The sequence below is a fragment of the Arvicola amphibius genome, chromosome 10 (genome assembly GCF_903992535.2).
Source record: "Arvicola amphibius chromosome 10, mArvAmp1.2, whole genome shotgun sequence".
Taxonomy (NCBI): Eukaryota; Metazoa; Chordata; class Mammalia; order Rodentia; family Cricetidae; genus Arvicola; species Arvicola amphibius.
This window is the reverse complement of record NC_052056.1, coordinates 71,454,949-71,475,736: the sequence shown is the minus strand read 5'-3', so window position 1 is coordinate 71,475,736 and position 20,788 is coordinate 71,454,949. Positions and strand designations below refer to the sequence as shown.

Here is a 20,788-nt window from a genome sequence, read left to right as displayed (position 1 = left end):
AAACAAAACAAAACAAAAAAACCAGATAGTTATTTAATACAACCTCAGCCCCAAAGAGAAATCTTCATTGCAGTTATCTACTTGACTAATATATTTGAGAAATACATTTTTCCAAAACAGCACACAGTATGTTATCTTAAAGAAAAAACAATATTGCACTAAGGACTAAATAAACCGTAAGACTTTAGTTACAATTAAGTTAAAAGAAAGCCAACACTTCTTTGTAAACCAAGTTGCATTAGCAATTTTTCTCTTTGCCTTTATTTAAACAGTTCTCAAAACATTTGAGTGAATTGGACCTCCTCTGGTAAGCAAAGGACCTGAAAATAATATTTAAAAAATGAACAGGCAGTCTTCAGTTCATCCATGACACAGGTGTGGTGATCCCTTCTCTCATTCCAAACTTTGAAGCACCCAGTATTTTCATACAGTCTAAGCTAGAAGAACAGAGTACATTTGTGGTGGAATGTATTGTCACTTGTTGATAATTAGTTGAAATACCATTATCTCTTTTGTAATAAACAGCCTTTTAAAGACATGTATCTGAAAGCTCTTAATCCCTGCTCTATATAATACAGATTATATAAAGGCTGACAAATCCACATTAATGTAAGCATTAAGCATTTGCTGTATGGAAAGATTTTTGTTCTAATACTAGCAGCACAGAGTTACAGCGTATTTTTAATACTTAATTGCAAGTATATCGAATATGGCAAGTTTCATGGACTCCCGAAAGAAAACAAGTATCTTTATTTTAAAATATTTTACTGGAAACTTAAGAATGGTTAAGCATTGATATTTAGAAAGAAAAGTAAAAATCAAACTTGTTTATTGTTGCTTTTTGCCATTTGGTAGCATTTTACACACAGGCTTCGATCTTCAGAATACCCTGGATTCAGTAGAAAAACCTTTTAAATGAAGTTTTGTACAATAGAAACTTCTCAGCAGTCAAAATTTGGACTGTAAAAAAATACATGCAAAACATACTTTTCTGAAAACACTTAACTTTGAACAAAGCACCGAACTACACAAATGCAGAATGAAAACAGCATTTCAACTCCACCAAAAGTAGTCATCATAAAAGGTGTAAAAGTCACCTAACTTCACTAGGCACTGTTCACTTTTTAAACAGGAGACAATAGAAAATATTGTCCACAAACAATATCCCAGCTCTATGGCAGGTTTCAGAAAGTCTTCAACTTCATGCTTTAATAGCGACCTGGAAAGAAAACAAAACCTCTGTCAATGTTTGGGAATCAAGTCTCTCACATGAATAAGAAATTTATTCAAGCATTAGATGTATACACATCCATATGTAAAATAAGAAAATTTTATTTAATCATCTAGGTGTCACAGATTAAACTATGACCAATGAGGACAGAACCACGTGGACTTCCAATTTATAAAAGTTACACAAATCACATTATAAGAGATGAATAAAACTAATCAAGGTAACTTACGAGGTGAGTATGATCGCGATCTGGAACGTGACCTGTATCCTCCACGGCTGTAGTAAGGAGAAGGTGACCGCCTTCTGTAAATAAACAAAAACTGTATATCTACATCTAGGTAACACTGGGCTAGTAACATGAAGCCAAGCTGGGAGGTTCCAATAAACCTTTAAAGTGTAGTGTATTATGTCCAAATAAACGCCAAAAAGCATTTTAAAGCTCAATTTTTAATTTCTACAAACCCTTTTACATTGTCCATTGAGAACTATTTATGAACTTCAAAAAACCAAATCAAGCCAGGCGGTGGTGGCGCACGCCTTTAATCCCAGCACTCGGGAGGCAGAGGCAGGCGGATCTCTGAGTTCGAGGCCAGCCTGGTCTACAAGAGCTAGTTCCAGGACAGGCTCCAAAGCTGCAGAGAAACCCTGTCTCGAAAAACCAAAAAACAAAACCCAAATCATATGGCCAGAGAGATAGGTGGCTAACGTTACAAGCATTCGCTACTCTTGCAGAGAACCTAGGTTCAATTCCTAACGCCCACATGGTGGCTCAAAATGTGAGGCCATCTTCTTGTCTCCAAACAAACAAAGTATGCATGTGGTAGACATAAAAATGCAGATGCATTAAAGGTGGTGGCGTACACCTTTAATCCCGGCACTCAGGAGGCAGAGGCAGGTGAATTTCTCTGAGTTCAAGGCCAGCCTGAACTACAAGAGCTTGTTCCAAGACAGCTAGGACTGCAGAGAAACCCTGTTTCAAACAAAACAAAACCCCAAAACACTGTCTAAATACACATATAAATTAATTCAAATAAAAACAAAACAAAAAACATGCCTTAAATCTCAGAACTTGGGAGGCAAAAGCAGAATCTCTAAGTTCCAGGTTACATAAATCCCGTCTTTAATCAAAACAAAACCCAATCTTCCCGGTGTCACTTAGAGAACAGTTGCCTAAGTATCAAGCAAACATTTTACAAGTATTCTTTTACCCAGACTTTAGCAGAAATTTACACACCTGTAAATCTGATCCCTGTCTTGAGCAGCTCTCCATCCGCCTCCTCCTCCACCACCTCCTCTGTAAAAACAGAAAAGTAAATTGTTTTTAGTTAAAAGTTGTTACAAGAATGGAGAAAACCCTGTTTTGTAGTTAATGTGTTAAAGAGTTCTTCCTGAATGGCATAGTTGCTCTCAATAAATACTTCTCTCAGTCCCAAGTGCTACTTAACACACTAATGCTTAAAAGGGAAAAATGCCATTTTGTTAAAATTCTGAGCATCAAATATTAAAGACTTAGTTCCACAGACAATGGTATAATGAACAATCTTCAAGAAGAAAAAAAAAATCTCATCTACAAAAAAATAAACAGTCTATAGTTAAACTGAAGTTTCTGCTAAAGGCTTAGAATTATTTGTTGGTGACTGTTGTCTTGATATTTTAACCATCTGAATTAAATACCCAGAACCCAAGTAAAAGCCAAAGATTGACCTCCATACTTGTATAGTCAAGTTTCTTTGTACTAAGCACACCAAGTTTAATGTCTCATTTGTACTTAACAATTATGCAAGCTTCCAATTAGACAGCAAATTAGACATAGGTCTAAAGTTTTGGTTTAAATTGCAGCTATTTCTTACTATTTTAAAATTTTAGGTGTTTTGTGCTGCTGTAAATGAAGTGTGGATAATTCCTACACAGCTTACCTGTATGACCTGCTGTAATAGTCCCGGTCATCATAACCCCGATCATATCCTCTGTCATAATAATCGCGGCGGCGTGAGCTGCCACTGTGAACAACAACATAACTTTTAATAATTCAAGTAATCTCCCTCATTTGTTGCCACAACTTTTGCTATTAAAATTTGATCCTGATAGATAACAAACCTCTTTTAAGTATCATTACATAAAATTTTTTCTATACAGTTCTTATCAGTATTATCCATGTTTTCTTTTTCCTTGTTAAACTCTATTATTCAGATATGCATATCCATATGTATATTATCTTCTGGTTTTAGAGGCACACAAAGCCAAACTCTCTATAAACTGTTGGGCATATTGGCACACATTCACCAAGGAAGCAGAAGTCTGTGAGATTGACGCCAGCCAGGGCTTTCTGGTGGAGACCCTGCCTTTTTTCTTTGAGGTGAGGGATTTGGGGGGTGAGGGGTAAATCGGGGGACAGGGATTCTCTGTGTAGTCCTGGCTGTTCTCGAATTCAGAGATGCCCTGTCTTCCAAATGCTGTGATTAAAGGCATTTGCCCCCACTGCTGGGCTGAGAACCTGCCTTTAAAAGGTTTTCCTTTAATTTTTTTAAAATTAGACTCAGTGAATAAACGTTTATAAATAGGACTACCTGAGTACTCATCTCAAATTCCACACCAGGTGCCTGTCACATACCTATTCTAATGTTTCTAAGGCTAGATGGGATACAAGCAGAAATTTCCACAAGTTCAAAGCCAAATAGGCTTGAGCAGTGAACATAAACTTTAAAACAATGTGAAAGGTGAGGGAACACAAAGGTTGTCCTGCCTTCCACATATGCCACCTGTCTATGTGCTCACCCAAACGCTCATATACATACAAAATATTAACTAGGTGACAACACTCACAACACAACTCACATAAAGATGGAAGGAGAGAATACAGGAAGATGTCTTTTAACATCTGCCAACTGACTACCCCCCCCCACCCCCGCAGTTTTTTTTTTGTTTTGTTTTTTGGTTTTTCAAGACAGGGTTTCTCTGCAGCTTTTTTAGAGCCTGTCCTGGAACTAGCTCTTGTAGGCCAGGCTGGTCTCGAACTCACAGAGATCCGCCTTCCTCTGCCTCCCGAGTGCTGGGATTAAAGGCGTGCACCACCACCGCCCGGCTCCCCCCCCCCCCGCATTGTTTTAAGTAATTTTATTTTGAAGTTTCTGAGATGGCTCAATACATAGGTATGAGGTTTTGAATAGGCCCTCATCACCCAAAGTATGGTGACAGAAAGGCCAGAGACTCTCTGTGGCTAGTTAGCAACCTCTGGATTGATACATTATCTCAAAGTCTAAAATGATACCCAAGAATCAGAACCCAGTCTTTGTAAGAGAAGCACTAGACAGCAACTGATAAACATTCACAACTGATTAAAATGTAGACTAAATGGTACATCAATACCAACCTATTCCACCACCCCCCCAAAACCAGGCTCAAACACCAGAAATAGAAAGATTCTAAAGCCATAGATTAGGAAGATGCACAATGGTACAGCTTGAACGTGACTCAACTCATGAGTGAACAGTAGCTACCTGCACCAGTAAACATTCTAGCACACATAAGAAAACAAGTTCCTTCCCAGGTCCTACCCCTACTCAAGGAACTAGAGACAGCTGGAGAAGTTGGTTTCCAAGTAGTGTGACAATGGTAGGATTACCCTAATGTAGCAGATGGCTACATACTCATGAAGCATGAGTGTACTAACTGGACTGAGTGCACTGAAGTGGGGGGACATAAAAAAGGTAAAGGGAGATCCGTGGAGGAGTTGGAAGTGCCATTAACAGCAAAGTGGCTAGGTAATGGAGCTTACAAGCCTGGCAACTGAGATAATCTCCAGAACCCATGTAAAAGTTTAAGAAAGGAATAGATGCCACAAAGGTGTCCTCTAAACCTTACTTTCATGTGGGTGTGCAGGCACACAATATTTTTTTAAAGGAATTTCTTCTAAAAAGATATCAAGAGATTGATGGGGAAAAGATGGAGGAAGACAGCCAACATGTGCCTCTAGAACATTCAAGCACCCAACCACACACACACATATATAAAGAAGGTAAACTTACTAAGTCGGTCTCCCCATGTAAATTCCTGGTGTTGGGGTATGGGGCCTTTTTGTTATAGAGAAATCGACCCTAATTCGACGTCCATCCAGCTCCATTCCATTGGCACGTTCTTTAGCCTTCAAAAGATAAATAGTTAAATACATCCTGAATTATTTTCTCTAATTATCTTACAGCCATTTAATGAAGACTAAAGGGACTTTCCATCCAGTTTTCTAATATTTTTATAGAAGTTTGGCCAGAAAAAAAAAACTAAATTAAATGGGTCACTCCCTCTACCACAAATTCACTTGCTAAAGTAGTCACAAAAATAAAAAAGGATAAACACAGTAGCAGCCTATATAACCCACAACATACTTATTACAACTACCTACAAATTTAGGTGAACTTGGCTAATCCATTGGTCTCTAGCATCCTAAGAGTTGGGAATCACACACACACATCACACCATTTATGAAACCCAAATTTCAATGTCTATACTTGCTGAACACAGTCTGAAGTTCACAGAACTGGCTGCTTTTTAAGACCTGTATTCAATTCCCAACACCCACACTAGGAATCATCACAACTGTCTGTAGATCAAGTTCCAGGGGATCCAGTGCCCTCTGCTGGCCTTCACAGACACTGCATACACAGTGCAAAGACATCCATGTAGGCAAACACACACAAGTACAAACTTAAAATCTAAAATACATGTACTTTTAGAAAATAGCTCAGTGTATTATTCTTTGCCAAAAATATCTTCAGGGTTTACTTTTTATTAACAACACAGCATTCATTACAGAAAAAGCAAGTGATGTGTTTGGAATTTACTTCAAAATGATTTTAGCCTAGAGAGACAGTACCTTCCTGAAGAAAGTACTAAGACCAACCAACCTAAGTCACACCTGCTTGTTTTGTTTTTTTTGCAATGTAAGGCTGAGAGTAAGTTCAGAACATCACTGAATTCAACATGTTCCAAGCGGAATTTTTTTTAATTCCTCCAAAGAACAAAAACTCAAAACTATAGCTGTATGTCTTAGATCTTAAATCTATAATATAAAACCAGAAATTGCCTAGTCAATCAGAACAAAAGTACAAGTAAAGATATTTACTTACTTCCTTGGCATCATCTACATTTTCAAAATATACAAAGGCAAATCCTCTTGAGCGTCTAGACTGCTGGTCATACACAATAGACACATCAGCAATGGGGCCATACTTAGAGAACACTTCTCTCAGGTCTCTTTCTGTGGTGTACAAGCTCAATCCGAACACCCCAAGGCAACAGTTGGGGTCAGGATTTGCCTAGAAAACAAAATTTTAAAATCTGAAAATTTTGCATAGATCTTAAAGTAAAGTAAGTGGCAAGGTAAGGATAACTAACTAGAATAACATAAAAACAATTATTAGGATAATAAATTAGATCAAGCACCACTGTATCTTACAAAACACTGTGGCATACAGTGATAACCACAAAGAAGGGTAGGAAACCCCACAAGGGAACTAAATTAAATTCAACCCTCAAACAGGGAGGAGGATCATTAAGAGATTTTGTTCTGATTTTCGTTGTTGCTTTTGAGGTTTGGAGCTCAGCTTAGATAATACTCATCAGGGAATTTATTCTAAGGAAAAAAATATCACAGCCAACACAACAAAAATCAGAACAGCGTAATCCCCATTAGCAAGGAGAAAAGAAGGGTATGAATCCCAGGAAATATCCGTCTGCCCATTCTTGGTTGACATACTCTCCCCTTCTGTTCACTGGAAACTTATTCCTGGACTCCTTAAGACACAAACCAACTCCTTCAATTGTCCTGACATCTATGTGTACCCCTTGGCACATGCCCCCTCAATCACGCATACACAAATGCAATTAAAAAAAAGAAAAAAGAACTGGATATAGGTAGTCATGCACTCACTCCAATATGAGGGAAACAGAATCAAGTAGATCTTTTTAAGAGATCAACCTGGTCTACTCAGCAAGTTTTAGGACAGCCACAGTGGCACAACACAGCGAGAGCTTATCTCAAAAAAGGAAACAGCCAGGTGGTGGTGGTGCATGCCTTTAATCCCAACATTTGGGAGGCAGAAGCAGGTCAGCATGGTCTAACAGTGTGAGAGCCAAGGCTACACAGAGAAACCCTGTCTGTGGGTGTAGGGTAAATGCATCACCATCACTATTAAAGAAGGAAAACAACCAAAAGATACTTAACAAGAATGTCATGTTATGCATAGCTGTGCAAGGATAGGCTAGAGTAAATAACTGGAAATAAGGGTGTGCATTATACATCTACGGAAGAGAAGGAATAATTCTGCCTGTGGGTTCTTCTGTATTGAAGAATCCAACCAATCTCAGAAGGAAATAAGTCTTGGTTGGTACAATAAGGGTGTCACAACTAGTTAGACCTCCCCCACGTAACTAGCAGCATATGTTAACAACTGCTTACAGAACATTTATGTTTTGTTGAGTATTTTAAGTAATCAGATATAAAATTTAAACACAAACTAAGCACGTTAGTAATGTTACTAAAAGATGGGGGTGATGGTGCCAAGACTTCAAACTAAAGATGAAGCAAACAGTGAGCTTCATAAATTTGTGGGCTTTTTCATTAATTCTTCTTAATGTTTAGCAATTGAAACAGACAAGGGGAACTGTATCACATATTAAGTCATTAGGACAAACATACATGAAACCCAAGAAAGTACAACAAATTACTTTAGCAGCTATCAATAAATAAATTTACTAAATAAATAAATAAATAAACTAAATAAATTTATAAACACGTTGCAAGCATTCCAGCCATACATTAAGGAACTTTTAAAAAGTTCCAGTAATTTTACATAGAAAAAAAAGTATTAGGTAGGAAAATTACATACTAATAAAAACACTTCCATTTCTAGAAGCAGAAGCTAAAACTCCACTGTCAAAGTAGAGACCAGGTAGTACAATGTTTCAAAAACATCTTCAGACTGAGAAGGGACCTCGGTTTGATCTGCCCTGTGTACATAATAACCTGGGTTCAGTCCATAGCACTTCAGAAAACTTTTCCATCTTACCCGATTCCCAACATGACGCCTTCGGGTGGACATGGGAGAATGGCTGTGGCTGTGCCGCCTGCGATAATCTCGGCTGTAAGACCTGCTCCGAGATCGTCTATGGGAGCGGGATCGTGATCGTGATCTTGTATAATGCCTTCTAGAACTTCTTCTGGACCTAGACCTGCAAGACAGAACTTGTGGTTATGTCTAAATAACAGAAAAAATACATAACCTTTCAATTTCTTTATTACTCTATTCTAGAGTTAAATTCCAAAAGGACATAGTTCATGATAAAAAAAAAATTACCCCCATCTAATTTTTTATTTTGTTTAGCACCAAATTCAAGAACAGGCTCCCTCTCATTTTTTCCAAAATAACATTTAAAATTAAGAATATTTAAAGTTCTGAAAACTGGACCGTACTGCGCGTTTGGTTTGTGCATGCCTTTTTAACCTTTTATCCTCTATTTCTGTATTTCCTATAATGCCAACTATTTATTTTGGCCAACTAACAAAAGCCACTATATTTATCTCTTAATTCAGGCAGTGGTGGCCTGTGCCTTCAATCCCAGCACTTGGGAGGCAGAGGCAGGTGGATCTCAACCCTGCCTAAAAAAAGGAAAGAAAAAAAAAAAAAGAAAAGAAAAAGCAAGCAAGCAAGCTTTTGGGCTGGAGAGATGGCTCAGTAGTTAGGAGCACTTGCTGCTATTCCAGAACCCACATGGTAGCCAGCTCACAACTGTAACTCCAAGATCTGATACCCTAACACAGGCATTCATGCAGGCAAAACATCAATGCAAATAAGAAATAATTAAGTTTGTGGCTTTTGAGTAAAGTAAAACATAAAGGGGTCACCAAAACCAGAATGCACTGACAGATGAAATACTGGTGCTATAAGCAGCCAAAGTTCAAAAGTTAAGCATAATCTACTCAAATCAGCAAAATATATGAACCCTGACCCCAGAAGCCCAGGTTCTTTTAGTCTTCTGTTTCCCATTTCTAATATCAACATTAAATAGACCAATAAATGAACATATCCTTTACTTTCCTTAGCTTAACAAATCACACTAATTTCAGAGCAGAGTTAACAGGAGATTTCAAAATAGTCTTTCTTACCTAGATTCAGATCTGGACCGTGACTTTGATCTAGAACGCCTTGAATCTTCCTTGGAGCGAGACCTTGCAGGGGTGTGCCGTGCAGATTTCCCGGATCCGTGAGCACTTCCACTTCTGGAAGCAGAACGGGATTCCTACACGCAGATGTCAAAAGTTTTAATTTGTATACTTTTTGAGAAGCTTTAAAAGTAAATAAGCTTCTGTGAGATAAATGGCCAAGGAGAACAATCCTCTTCCAAAGATAAGAAAACATATGTGATGGCAGGAATTGAGTATACCTGGTATAATAGTTTCATTGCTTCAACTTACATCAATTAGTTCTTCCACAAGAATTATCTAACTCCACTCCCCTAAAAGGTTTGGTCAAAGTCAGATTGTTTAAAGAACTACCCAAGTATTACATTTGGGAATATTACTACATGGAGTGGGAAACTTTAGTTAACTATGAAGCCTAGTCTACTCCAGTCAAGCAACAATCAAAACAAAACCCCATAAAATTTATTTAACATCAAGTTATAGTTTGTTGAATGAGGGGCAAAAATTAAATAGTTAAGGATAATCTTGCGTTTCAAGCTTGGAAGGTAGAAAAAAATCTAAAAGACTAGCTAATGGACAGGAAATGGCTAAGAGTTTTCAATGTATGTTGAGACCTCTTACAAAACTCAAGAGCAAACAAAAGGAACTAAGAACAAAAGCAAGACAGCAAATTGCTAAGAGCAGAAAAGGTGCCAAAGATCCACAGCTTTCTTGGCTACAATGGTAAGAGCCAAGGCAAAATCAAACAGGAGACCAAGAAAAAAACAAACAATATGTAAAAGGCACATTAAAACAAAGATAAAACCAGGAACTCCCAGCCCAGGAAAATTTCTGTAGATGCCTAGGCAAATACCATGGACTCCGGTTATTAAATGGGAAGAGACAGTGCTCATTCCCCAGACAACTAAGCTTTCACTATGACAAAACCTTTTAAGGCAAAAATGAAAGGCAAAGTCTAGTCAATTGTTCTTAAGATACAGCCACAACCACTAAAAAGAAAGCAAAGCTAAAAGGGTACAAATCTCAAAAATCACTTCCAAGTATTTTAGAATCCAGACTATGATTTACATACAGAATAAGGAAGACAATTTAGAACATTCCTCCTCAATGCTCAGGACACAAAAATATGCATTTTATATACAACATAAAAGGGAGGGACCCTAAGTAAACAGATGAAGACAACTGCAAGAACGAGCAGCTTTCCAGGTCCCAAATAATCTAGAAAATACTTCAAGGACACACTAAAGCATGGTTGTGATTTAACATGTGACAGATGACTTACCTCTCTACCAGAACTTCATCCCCCAAGGAATAGCTATAGATTAAAATAAGCCATGTGTGACTCAGCTGCCTTTAATACCACAATACAGTTTAGGAGTCACTGCTCGCGGTGGGGAGAGACTACCCCATTGGATTTCAGTATCTAATGTTCAAGCACAATGTTCAGCAAGGCAATTTACACCTCACTTTCTTCTTGGTCAAAAACAACAACAAAAACCAAACTTACAGTGTAGCTTTTGTCATCTTTACTATGGGGAAAGGCTAATCTACAAGAGAAAACAGAAGCAAGGGACTAGAAAGTTAATTCTCAGCGTGTTAAGAGCACTGGCAGCTCTTCTGAGGTACTGAGTTCAATTCCCACAACCACATGGTGGCTCACAAACATCCTATATATAATCCTGATGCCCACTTCTAGCATGTAGGTGTACATGCAGATAAAATACCATATACATAAATCCTCAAAAAAGACTGTTGCTTCTTTTTAACCAAAGTTTTACTCCAAACTGGGAACCCTCAGCTATCTGTCTGCTAAGAGAACAGAAATTTCTAGAATGGGAAATTAGATGAGGAAAGTTTCTTCTTAAAAGACTAAGGTGTCTCAGCAGATGGCTTGGAAAGTTCCCAAGACTTTTTTTTTTTTTTAAACTCAGCCTCCAAATCTAATAGGCTATGTCCCACATGTACTTTTTGAGCAACAATTTCTTAGATTAAAAATGAGTGGAAACACAAAAGATCCCCTTTGCCAGTATACTGGCACTGTTGGGCTAGCTGGGGAGCTGGGAAAGAACCCACAAAAAATTACCTCTAAAAACTTTGCCAGCTAATCCTTTGTTAGTTAAATACTTCCAGTTATGTAGAATATCTATAAAGGTGAGAAATATAAAGAATTGTGTGTGAAGAAATGAAATCCGGTGATTAGCTAAATACAAAGCTCTACACTAACTGTAAACCTTAAAGCACAAACAATTCTATAAAACCAGCCAGGAAAGTCCTTTACAACTCTCGAGTGACAAAGCCATATAGAACTCTACTAAAAGAACTATACCGTGGATGGCCAAATGCCGAAAAGCATCAACAATGACAGAAATTCTCCCCAAAAAGTATGTCCTCAAATCTTAGTCATTTTTAACTAATGCACAACCAATATATAAGGAACAGGTCAAGTTCAAAAACAAAATCTCAAGCAGCCTGTAGCTCCTCCTATATTGAGAGCAGCATCTCAGAAGTATTAAATCTTTCCTTACAGTAAGTAACTCACAATACGCAGTCCTAAACAGCTTTTAGTTTAAGCCTCACAAACTCAATGCCAGAAGTTAAATCTTTCTATGATTTTTTTTGGCAAAGTAATCTTCCCTGTATTACAAGTAAAATTCCAGCCCCCATTTCAGCCCTGTTTTCCCTGTCAACAGGACTTAAAAGCATCCTCAACATCCATAGGAGACACCTTCTGAAAAGGAAAACAAAAACAAAAAACAGATGGGAAACTTTGCTAACATCAACATTTTCACTTTAAGTGTATCCACTTGGACCATATAGAAATTCAAATCCCCTTTAAACTTGAGTAGTAACATAAAATTGACATTATTTAATTATTATCTGACAATTAGTTTTACAAAACAACAAACTGCTATAAATGAAAACTGCATTCTCCTAGCAAGATACAGACAAGGAAAGAAGTAAATGCACTGACAACAGGCTAAAGTGTACCAATAACACATGCACCCTTTATGAAAGGTCATTTAAATAATTTTCTCCAGTAGCTCTAACGACCCGACAATACTCAGAATAAAAGTCATTATTTCAAGATGATAGCCTTTAATATTCTGCACAGAGCAGGCAATTATTGATTGTTTGCTATTGATTATGGGTATTTGTTATTAACATGCTAATCATCTAACTATAATCAGTCAAAACACAGAAAAGAATTGAGTTGGTTTTCTTTTCAGTTGAGGTAGCACACACACTAGAAGAAAACCATGTTTACTTTAAGATTATAATGAACTAAGGATAGGGAAAAAGGCAACAAAGTAGCAGCAACCACTGCACTTTGAATTAGCTATTATACTTGCATGATCCATCTAAGGGAAGCTACTATACTTAAGCAAACGCCCTAATAATTCAGTTGGAACAGGCATGCAACAGAATATACAGAACATCCTTATTTGGCACATGTAGATCTCAACATTAGGACTTAAGTAGTTATAGCTTTCCACCAATATGTGGAAACCTAATCCTTTCATTACAATAAAACAACCATGTTAGATGTTTTGCTTGGATTTTGAGGGTTTAGTCCCATTACCACCCTGGTGACAGTCTTGAAATTTTTCCAGTAGAAAATATTCTACTATACACTGTTCAGTATCAAAGCAGAAGCCATCAGTGCATTTTCAGAGTCCAAAGGGTGGTTAAGTAGACCACCAATTCCAACTCATACTCACTCATATAATAGGTGAGAAGTCTAAGTAAGGGAAGATGGGAGGCCAACTAGTATTCCCCAGTGGATTAGCAACTGCTTCCTGCTATTTGACTACAAATAGTTATTTTTAAAGAATTGCATTTCCATCATTTGACTAAGCAGTTAAAATTAGAATTACCTAATTTAAACGATTCCCTTGGAAGTCACTTCTTTACCCTGTATATAATTTCTTCTATTAAACAAATAATGCATGCATGTTTAGCAAAATATACAGGGACACATAAACAGACTAGTAATTACTTAGCGTAGTGCTTTCTGATTCCAGATTACTTCTTATCTTAACTTCATTTTTATTTCTTTTCTTCATTCTTCCGTTTCAAATTCTGACTTCTTTCATCTTCCCCACTTCACACAAATTGCTCAATATTCTACAAGTGGGACTTCTGGTCTGATAATTAGCATGCATTCTTTCTTTTATTTTTTCAAATTTCAGCTTCACTTATTCCTGAGCTTCAAATACTCATTTATAAAACTTGTCAAATGACGACTTCCGCATTTTCCTTCTTCAACATTAACCTTAATAGAAAAAGAACAGGATGAAGAATATTTTAAAACTCCAGGATAAAATCCAGTGCAAAAACTGAAACTAGAAAAAAAAAATTCCCTGTTGTAGTTTTGGATTTAAAAAATACTAAAATATGCAGCTCAAAAAACTGAAACTACATAGTTTCCTGTTGGTATATGGTAATCATTTCTATACTCCAAATTCATCATGCTTAACATGAATGTGAAGTGCGCCACTGAACATTTACTGTTCATTAAACAATTTTACAAATTGTAATCACAATTCACACTTCTTATTGTATTCAAGAGAAAATGCTAAGTGTCAAAAGCACATCTCTAGTCAAAAAGTGACACATTTCAATACAAAAGTGCAAGAAAGAAAAGCATGGACAACTCATCTGCACAATGACAAAGGCTGGGTTGAACGTTTACAGTACTGTGACTTGCCTAGATAAGAAACGCATAATTCCACATTACTGTTTACTTGAAAGAAAATTGTTAGACAATGTCAGCAAACCTGACAACTCAATGTGTCCAACCCACCCTTGAAAACTATTAGTTTAATTACTAAATTTAGAACTAAAATCCTGATAATAAAATTATCTACTACATGCCAACAGCTATAAAGAAAAGTCGAGCAAAATTGATTCCAACAGTGGTTATGTCCAAAGAATTCTGTTGTAAAGTTTTCCCCTCTATTAGCAAAACATCAGTCTTCTGGATATCCAAAGGAGAGAACTTACTTGAAAGGTGGCAAATTTTGAGAAAATTATGGCTAACCTCCTCAAATTATTAAAAAAGGCCCACTTTAGCGGATTAGTGAAGTTTAATTCTAATACTGGGACACTAACTAAAATACTGTCCAGGTAAAATAATCTAGTTTTCCTTGTTACCCTGCTAAATATTTCTGAATGCTCTTTTACTGTCTATTTCCTCTTACATTTTCTTCTGGTTTGAAAGAGGGGAGAAAAAAAATTTCCTTAAAAAAAAAAAAAAAAAAAGACAAGTCTTTATTCTATTGTTGGCATAGGCAACCGTGGGTATAGAAGTATCTTTTCCAAGGAAAAGCCTGATTTTCAGCCTAATTTTATAGTTAATTACTGTTTGTTTAATCTGGGGACATTTTAGAATGGCTATTTAAAGCAGTCACAGTAATTGGTTTTCTTGTAAGATCCATCACTAAAATGTAATGGGAAATGTTTACTGGCAGCACGAATGTAATCATGGAATCAGAATGCCCAAGCAGGTTTCCTTAGTGCCTGGCCTCCTAAAGGTTATTTATGTATATAGATATATACAGGGCTTAGATTCAGAAGACAAAAAAGCTTTAGTAGGTACCAGGACTTTTCAACATTAAGGCCACTTTGGTACTGCTTCATTCATTACCACTTTCTAATCTTTCTCCTATATACTACGAATAAAACCACTGCTAGACAATTTGTATTAACTCAGCTAAACTCAAGCAACTATACTTCATAAAACTACAAGATCAACTATTGGGTCAACATACATTTGGTTAAAAAAGGAGCATACTTAGAAAAAAACCCACATCACTGGGGAAATAGTTTAATAACTGACAATGAATGAAATGAGCAAAGAAAAATTACACCTTGTTACAGAAAAGGTCAACACTAAAATGGATTAAGGGCTTTTTTTGGAGACAGGGTCTCATATAGCCCAGAATGGCCTCTATATTGCCAAAGAATGATGGCCCGATTCTCCTGCCTTCACCTCCCAAATGCTGAGATTACAGGAAAGTGTCCTCTACTTTAAGGGTAGAGGAGACAAATTCTCAAATGCTGAAGAAAATTTCTGAAGGGTTGAAGGGCGAGAACCCGACATAACTACACCAACTGTAAAGTCGAAGCTTTTTGTAATCCTTCAAAAATACCAAACCCTTAAATTTCTTTTAATCACAACATTTTCCATCAAAAGCACATACATGCAGTTTTGTCTGAAATTTCTTATCTACTACCTAAGCAAAAATTTAATGTCAGGCCCCTCCAAACATGAAAATCTACACCAATTAATAATCTGAAAACAGCCTCCAAAATCAGTTCAAAATAGTGATTTGAGAATTTGCTGTAATCAATTTTGACCTGACACTAAAAAAAGTTTACACTAAATGATAACACCTAACTCTATATGGCTCACATCTTACAATAACCCATGTAAAAAAGTACTGATTCCTAAAATAATCACTATACCTTATTAGAAAACAACAGCTACGTCCAAATACTAATCAACAAAACAATGCTGGACACATACACTATAGCGCTGATCACTGACTTGGCCAATCTATGAAGTTTGAAAGCATCCATGTTTATTGTGTAGGTTTGGGGCTTTACTGAAAAGGAAAAAGGCTATACAAACAAGACAAATTCCATTAACACTTCTCTCAGTATCTGAACTCCCCTTCTAGCTTTCAAGGAAACCAGTACTTACCTTGTAAAACCATTTGTAATTTCATCTTAGAAGTACCACTTTCTATTTTGATAATATCCACAACATTAAGCATTCTTATTTAAGTCAAAGAAAATGATTCAAGAGACTTATGCTGAAAAACTAGGTGATTTTCTTAAACTTAATTCAACCCTTCATTAATGAAAATTACGTGTTAAGACTACAATTACTTGAGAAATAGAAGTTTTGGCTTTAAGCACCTGAATTTAGAGTTAGGGATAAACACAAGGAATACAAAGACATCACGGGACTGTTTAAGCTTAGAGAAAAAAAAAGCAAAATCTGAGAAGTAATTTGGTGGGGTAGTATCCAGAAGCTGCTCCTTGTTTAGGTCTCAAACACACTACACGTCTAAGAAAATACTCCTTTATCAGAGTATTTGCTAACTCCAAACTAATCTCTTGATACTGTGGTCATAAAACAGCCTAACAAAAACATTTTCTGGCTTGTATAATTCTAGATTCTCAGGACTCAGATGCATAATCTCAAAGAGGTAAGAATTTTAAACTAGAAGATCAAAATTCACAAGTCTCACACCCTATACTAGGAACACTATTGGGGTCTTAAATATTAACCTTATACTTCTAAAGAGTGGCCGTTTTTCCTTCAAAGAAAAGACTACAAAATGAGCAGTTAAAAAAAAGTACTGGAAGAAATGAGTTTTCAAGCCAACTTTAAAATTGGCAAAAAAAAAAAAAAAAATCCAAAAACCCCAAATCCTACAAGTAACAAAGGATAAGGAACACACGCTGCAAAAGAGCTAAAATGCTAACATCCATCCAATAAACTTGTGACCAAACCAATCACAATTTATTCACACACCTTAGGAAAGAAACATCTTTGGAAGGGGTTTGAGTGTCCACATGAAGACAAATAATCACTCACATTCCAGGTAGCTTAAAAGATTTATACTGTGCACATTAAAACAGCTTGTGTCTATGGGCCTAGAAGTCAATGAAACTTATTTCCAGGTTTCCAGAGATGGTTGGTTATACCAGGCATATCCAAAACTATTTACCTTAAACATTTTTCACACTTGGAAGGTGAACAAATCAGATTTGGCCAAGCTACTTTGCAGTTATGTCAGTGAATGAAATGCAGGGGGGGGACTTGAGCTACCTTGAATTATGTTTGTGTATGAGCCTTACATGGCAGGCAAGCATTCTCTTATCAAGTTATACAACCCCTTATTCCTTGTGGGAAAATGTTTAATCTTGCTAAGTAATTCAGGATTATACTGACTCTGGATCCAGGACAAGTAGCCAGTATTTACAAACCTGTAACATTCTGCCCTGCTTACCTTGCAGTGTTTTTGTCTCTGAACTTTTTTGGCAAGCCTTAAGTTCAGCTAAGTTTCCAATTATCCCAAGATTCCAACTGGAGAGCAAAAAGCATCAAGGAAAATGTGTACGTGTGTTAAGTATAGGGCTGAAGAATTGGAACAGCGCTCAAGAGCACCTATTGCTCTTTAGGAGAAGGGAGGTTTGCTTCCCAGCACCCAAACCAGGTGCTCACAATCCACATTTGGACATTTGTACACGTGGGCCAGACAAACTCAGGAATTATGCACACGCACATGAAAAAATTCTTTGTGTTTTACAACTTCCAAGTTTAGAAACACAGAAAGTCATTTTTTTTTCTCCAATTAAATAAGGACTGCCGGGTGTGGTTGGTTCACATCTCAAACCGTAACACTAGCTAGGGAGGCAGAGGCAGGCAGTGGCTGAGGTTAAGACCAGACTGGTCTACATAGCAAGTTCCAGACAGCCAGAGACAGAGTGACCCTACCTCAAATAAATATTCAAAAGCCATCTTGTTAGTAGAAATAGAAATAACACTTCAAATGAACAGGGGAAACAATTTCCCAGCTCTTTCAAAATGGTACCCATTCTTCAATCACTTTCTTCGGGGAGCAATATATACGAAAGCTAATTTGAAAATTTTCCATGGACAGATGTATACCTATTTAATCCCCAAACAACAAACTACTTGCTTTTAATTCTAAACACAGACTAATTTATCATTACATGCCAACTTCGGGAGGCAAGACCTCATGGCATGCGTGGAAGGGATACAAAGAATTTCGAAAGGATTTAAAACAAAATGGAGTCTGGGTTTATAGTGCTTGTCACGCGGGCCCAGGCTCCATTCCCATTATCAGGAAAAAAACAAAGCATAATTCTCCCCTCGTTTCTTTCCTTGGGAAAGCTTTAAAATGACAAGGCACAAACTGGTAACATTGGACTTAAAATGACCTTGGGGTAAGAGGCTCATCTCGGTAAAGGTCTGATCAGTGCTAAAAGAAAAGACCTGATCAGTTCAAGCTATTCTGCCTTGGTCCCGAGTTTATGGGGACCAAGACCTTTAAAAGTTTACTAACCTACTTAGCAGACTACAAGCAGAGTATGATCTACTCCTGTAAACTTTGTGAAAAAAAATGTTAAGTCCCGGGGCGGAAAACTGCTCTTATGGCGCTTCTATGCGGGAGTTTCCTTTTTTCTTTTCTTTTTTTTTTTAACCACTATACTAACAAGGACTAAGCGGAGTTTTCAAACTGCAATTACTCTCGCTCACTAAGCCATGCAATGCCTTCCTATCTTGCTGGGATAATAATACTCTACCGTCACAGCACATGCGCTTTGTGTACGCTCTGGGAAAGGGTCTAATCCAGGCCCGTTAGATACAATCTCATCTACCTCCAAGAAATTACACCCTTAGGAGGGGGAACCTTAAAAAATAAAACACGTGATTCCCAGAGCTAACAGCGCCGTGGATTGTCGCCACCGCTCGCTCGTTCCCTATCCCGCATAACCATCCTAATGACCTTGCGTTCTGCTCCAGCTCAGGCCCCGACCACGAAGAAACCGGCCCAGCACAACAAAGCCAACGGGGCCCCCGACGCCCCTCCGCCGTTTCCGTGCCCAGAGGCCCCGGAGCGGCTCGCTTTCCGCCACTCGCCCGACTCTCAGGCCCACGTGGCTCCTCCGCGCTTCCCCCTGCAGCCCCGGGAGAGGCGGCAGGGCCGGGCCGCCAGGACCCGCGGCGGCTCCGCCATTTTGTGCTTCTGGCAGCGCGCCCAGCCCGCGAGCCCAAGATGGCTGCGGCGCGGCTTCGCAGGAGCGCAACGGCGAAATTAGATCCCGCTCCCATCCCCCACCGCCGAGGGGACGCCGCGGCCATTTTTAATCTTCCCCACCCCCACCCCGTAACGGAAGGAAAAAAAACTAAGAAACCGGTCGCGGCGGGTACGAGGCCCACGGCCCGCCGGCGGCCTCCCTGGCGACTCGGGGCGGCGTCCATCAGGCCCTCCGGCGCCCCGGCTCCCGCTCGCCGCCAGAGTCCCGCTGCCCGGCCGCAGAGGCCCGCAAGGCCTGGGGAGAGAACAAGGGGAGACCGCGGCCGCCCGCGCCCCCCCGCGCGTACCCGCTCGCCGTAGTTCTGCTCGCCGCTGTCGCTCATGACTCCGGATGGCTGTCACCGCTGCTGGCCTGGACGGAAGCTGTCAGGCTCCTGCCTTCTCTACGGAGGCCCCGCCGCAGCCTCTCGCGACGTCGCACTCGGAGAGCCGCCCAAGGCCGACGCGCTCCGCACCTCCTCCGCGCCGCTCTCCCGCCGCCGGACGTGACGCGAAGCTCTTTAAGCGGGCCCCGCTCGCTCCCCAGAAGGCGCGCTTTCGCGGCTCCGCCTACTCCGCGGGACTAGCCAATTGCTTGCTCCGGCAGGGGCGCTTCCCACACCGGATGTGACGTCTAACGCCCCACCTCGCTCGCCCTGACCCGCCCCTAGAGCACGGCCGCGGCGTGGCGGGAAAGCGAGCGTGTATGCTGGTGGGCGTCTGCGGTGGTCGCCAGGGGACACCACGATGTCACCAGCCGTGCCTCGGTTGTTTCTGGAACCTTCTAGGGAACCGTCCTGGGTGGAAGGAGACAAGAGAGGGCTCCGTGTCCCTCCATCCTTTGTTCTGCCTTTCTAGTTTCCTTTTGTCCTTTTTCTTGTCTAGAAGGGAACACAGCCAGTGGGAATCTCTGAGTTCAAGGTCAGCCTGGCCTGCAAAGAGAATTCCTGGACAGCCAAGGCTACACAGAGAGAAACCCTGTCTCAAAAAAAAAATTTTTTTTTGAGGTTTGAGACAGTCTCATTCTACTGCATGGGTTGACTTTGACCTCACCAAGCAGACTAGATAGACTGGCAGTCAGGTTGTATTAATCCTTTTATGTCAGCCTCCCGAATCCTGGGATTACAGTTAGGAGCCACCAGCAGTATGGTGGTGGTGCACGCCTTTAATCCCAGCACTCAGGAGGCAGAGGCAGGCAGATCTCTGTGAATTGGAGGCCAGCCGGGTCTACAAGAGCTAGTTCCAGGACAGGCTCCAAAGCTACAGAGAAACCCTTTCTCGAAAAAACAAACAAAAACAAAACAGATAATTATGAACCACTAGTCCTGACTTTGATCTACTGTTTTCTGTACCTCATATTTCTAGTGATTATTTGAAGTAGAAAGAATTAAAAATTCAGCCGGGCGGTGGTGGCGCACGCCTTTAATCCCAGCACTCGGGAGGCAGAGGCAGGCGGATCTCTGTGAGTTCGAGACCAGCCTGGTCTACAAGAGATAGCTCCAGGACAGGCTCTAAAGCTGCAGA

At 39.3% G+C, this 20,788-nt stretch overlaps 1 protein-coding gene across 2 annotated transcripts; it reads right to left on the bottom strand.

Moving 5' to 3' along the window:
* Window positions 1–233: 233 nt before the first annotated feature.
* On the bottom strand, window positions 234–19,769 carry Tra2b (transformer 2 beta homolog). Of its 2 annotated transcripts, none has more exons than XM_038345022.2 (9): window positions 19,573–19,769; window positions 9,390–9,523; window positions 8,293–8,455; window positions 6,352–6,540; window positions 5,257–5,372; window positions 3,148–3,231; window positions 2,466–2,525; window positions 1,461–1,534; window positions 234–1,219 (listed from the first exon to the last, which is right to left on the bottom strand). In XM_038345022.2, the coding sequence occupies exons 1-9, from the start codon at window positions 19,606–19,608 to the stop codon at window positions 1,209–1,211; spliced, it is 867 nt and encodes a 288-aa protein (XP_038200950.1). In that variant the 5' UTR covers window positions 19,609–19,769; the 3' UTR covers window positions 234–1,208. The 2 variants fall into 2 exon arrangements, with proteins under 2 accessions (XP_038200950.1, XP_038200952.1); XM_038345024.2 differs by having other exon boundaries at window positions 1,461–1,531.
* Window positions 19,770–20,788: the final 1,019 nt, after the last annotated feature.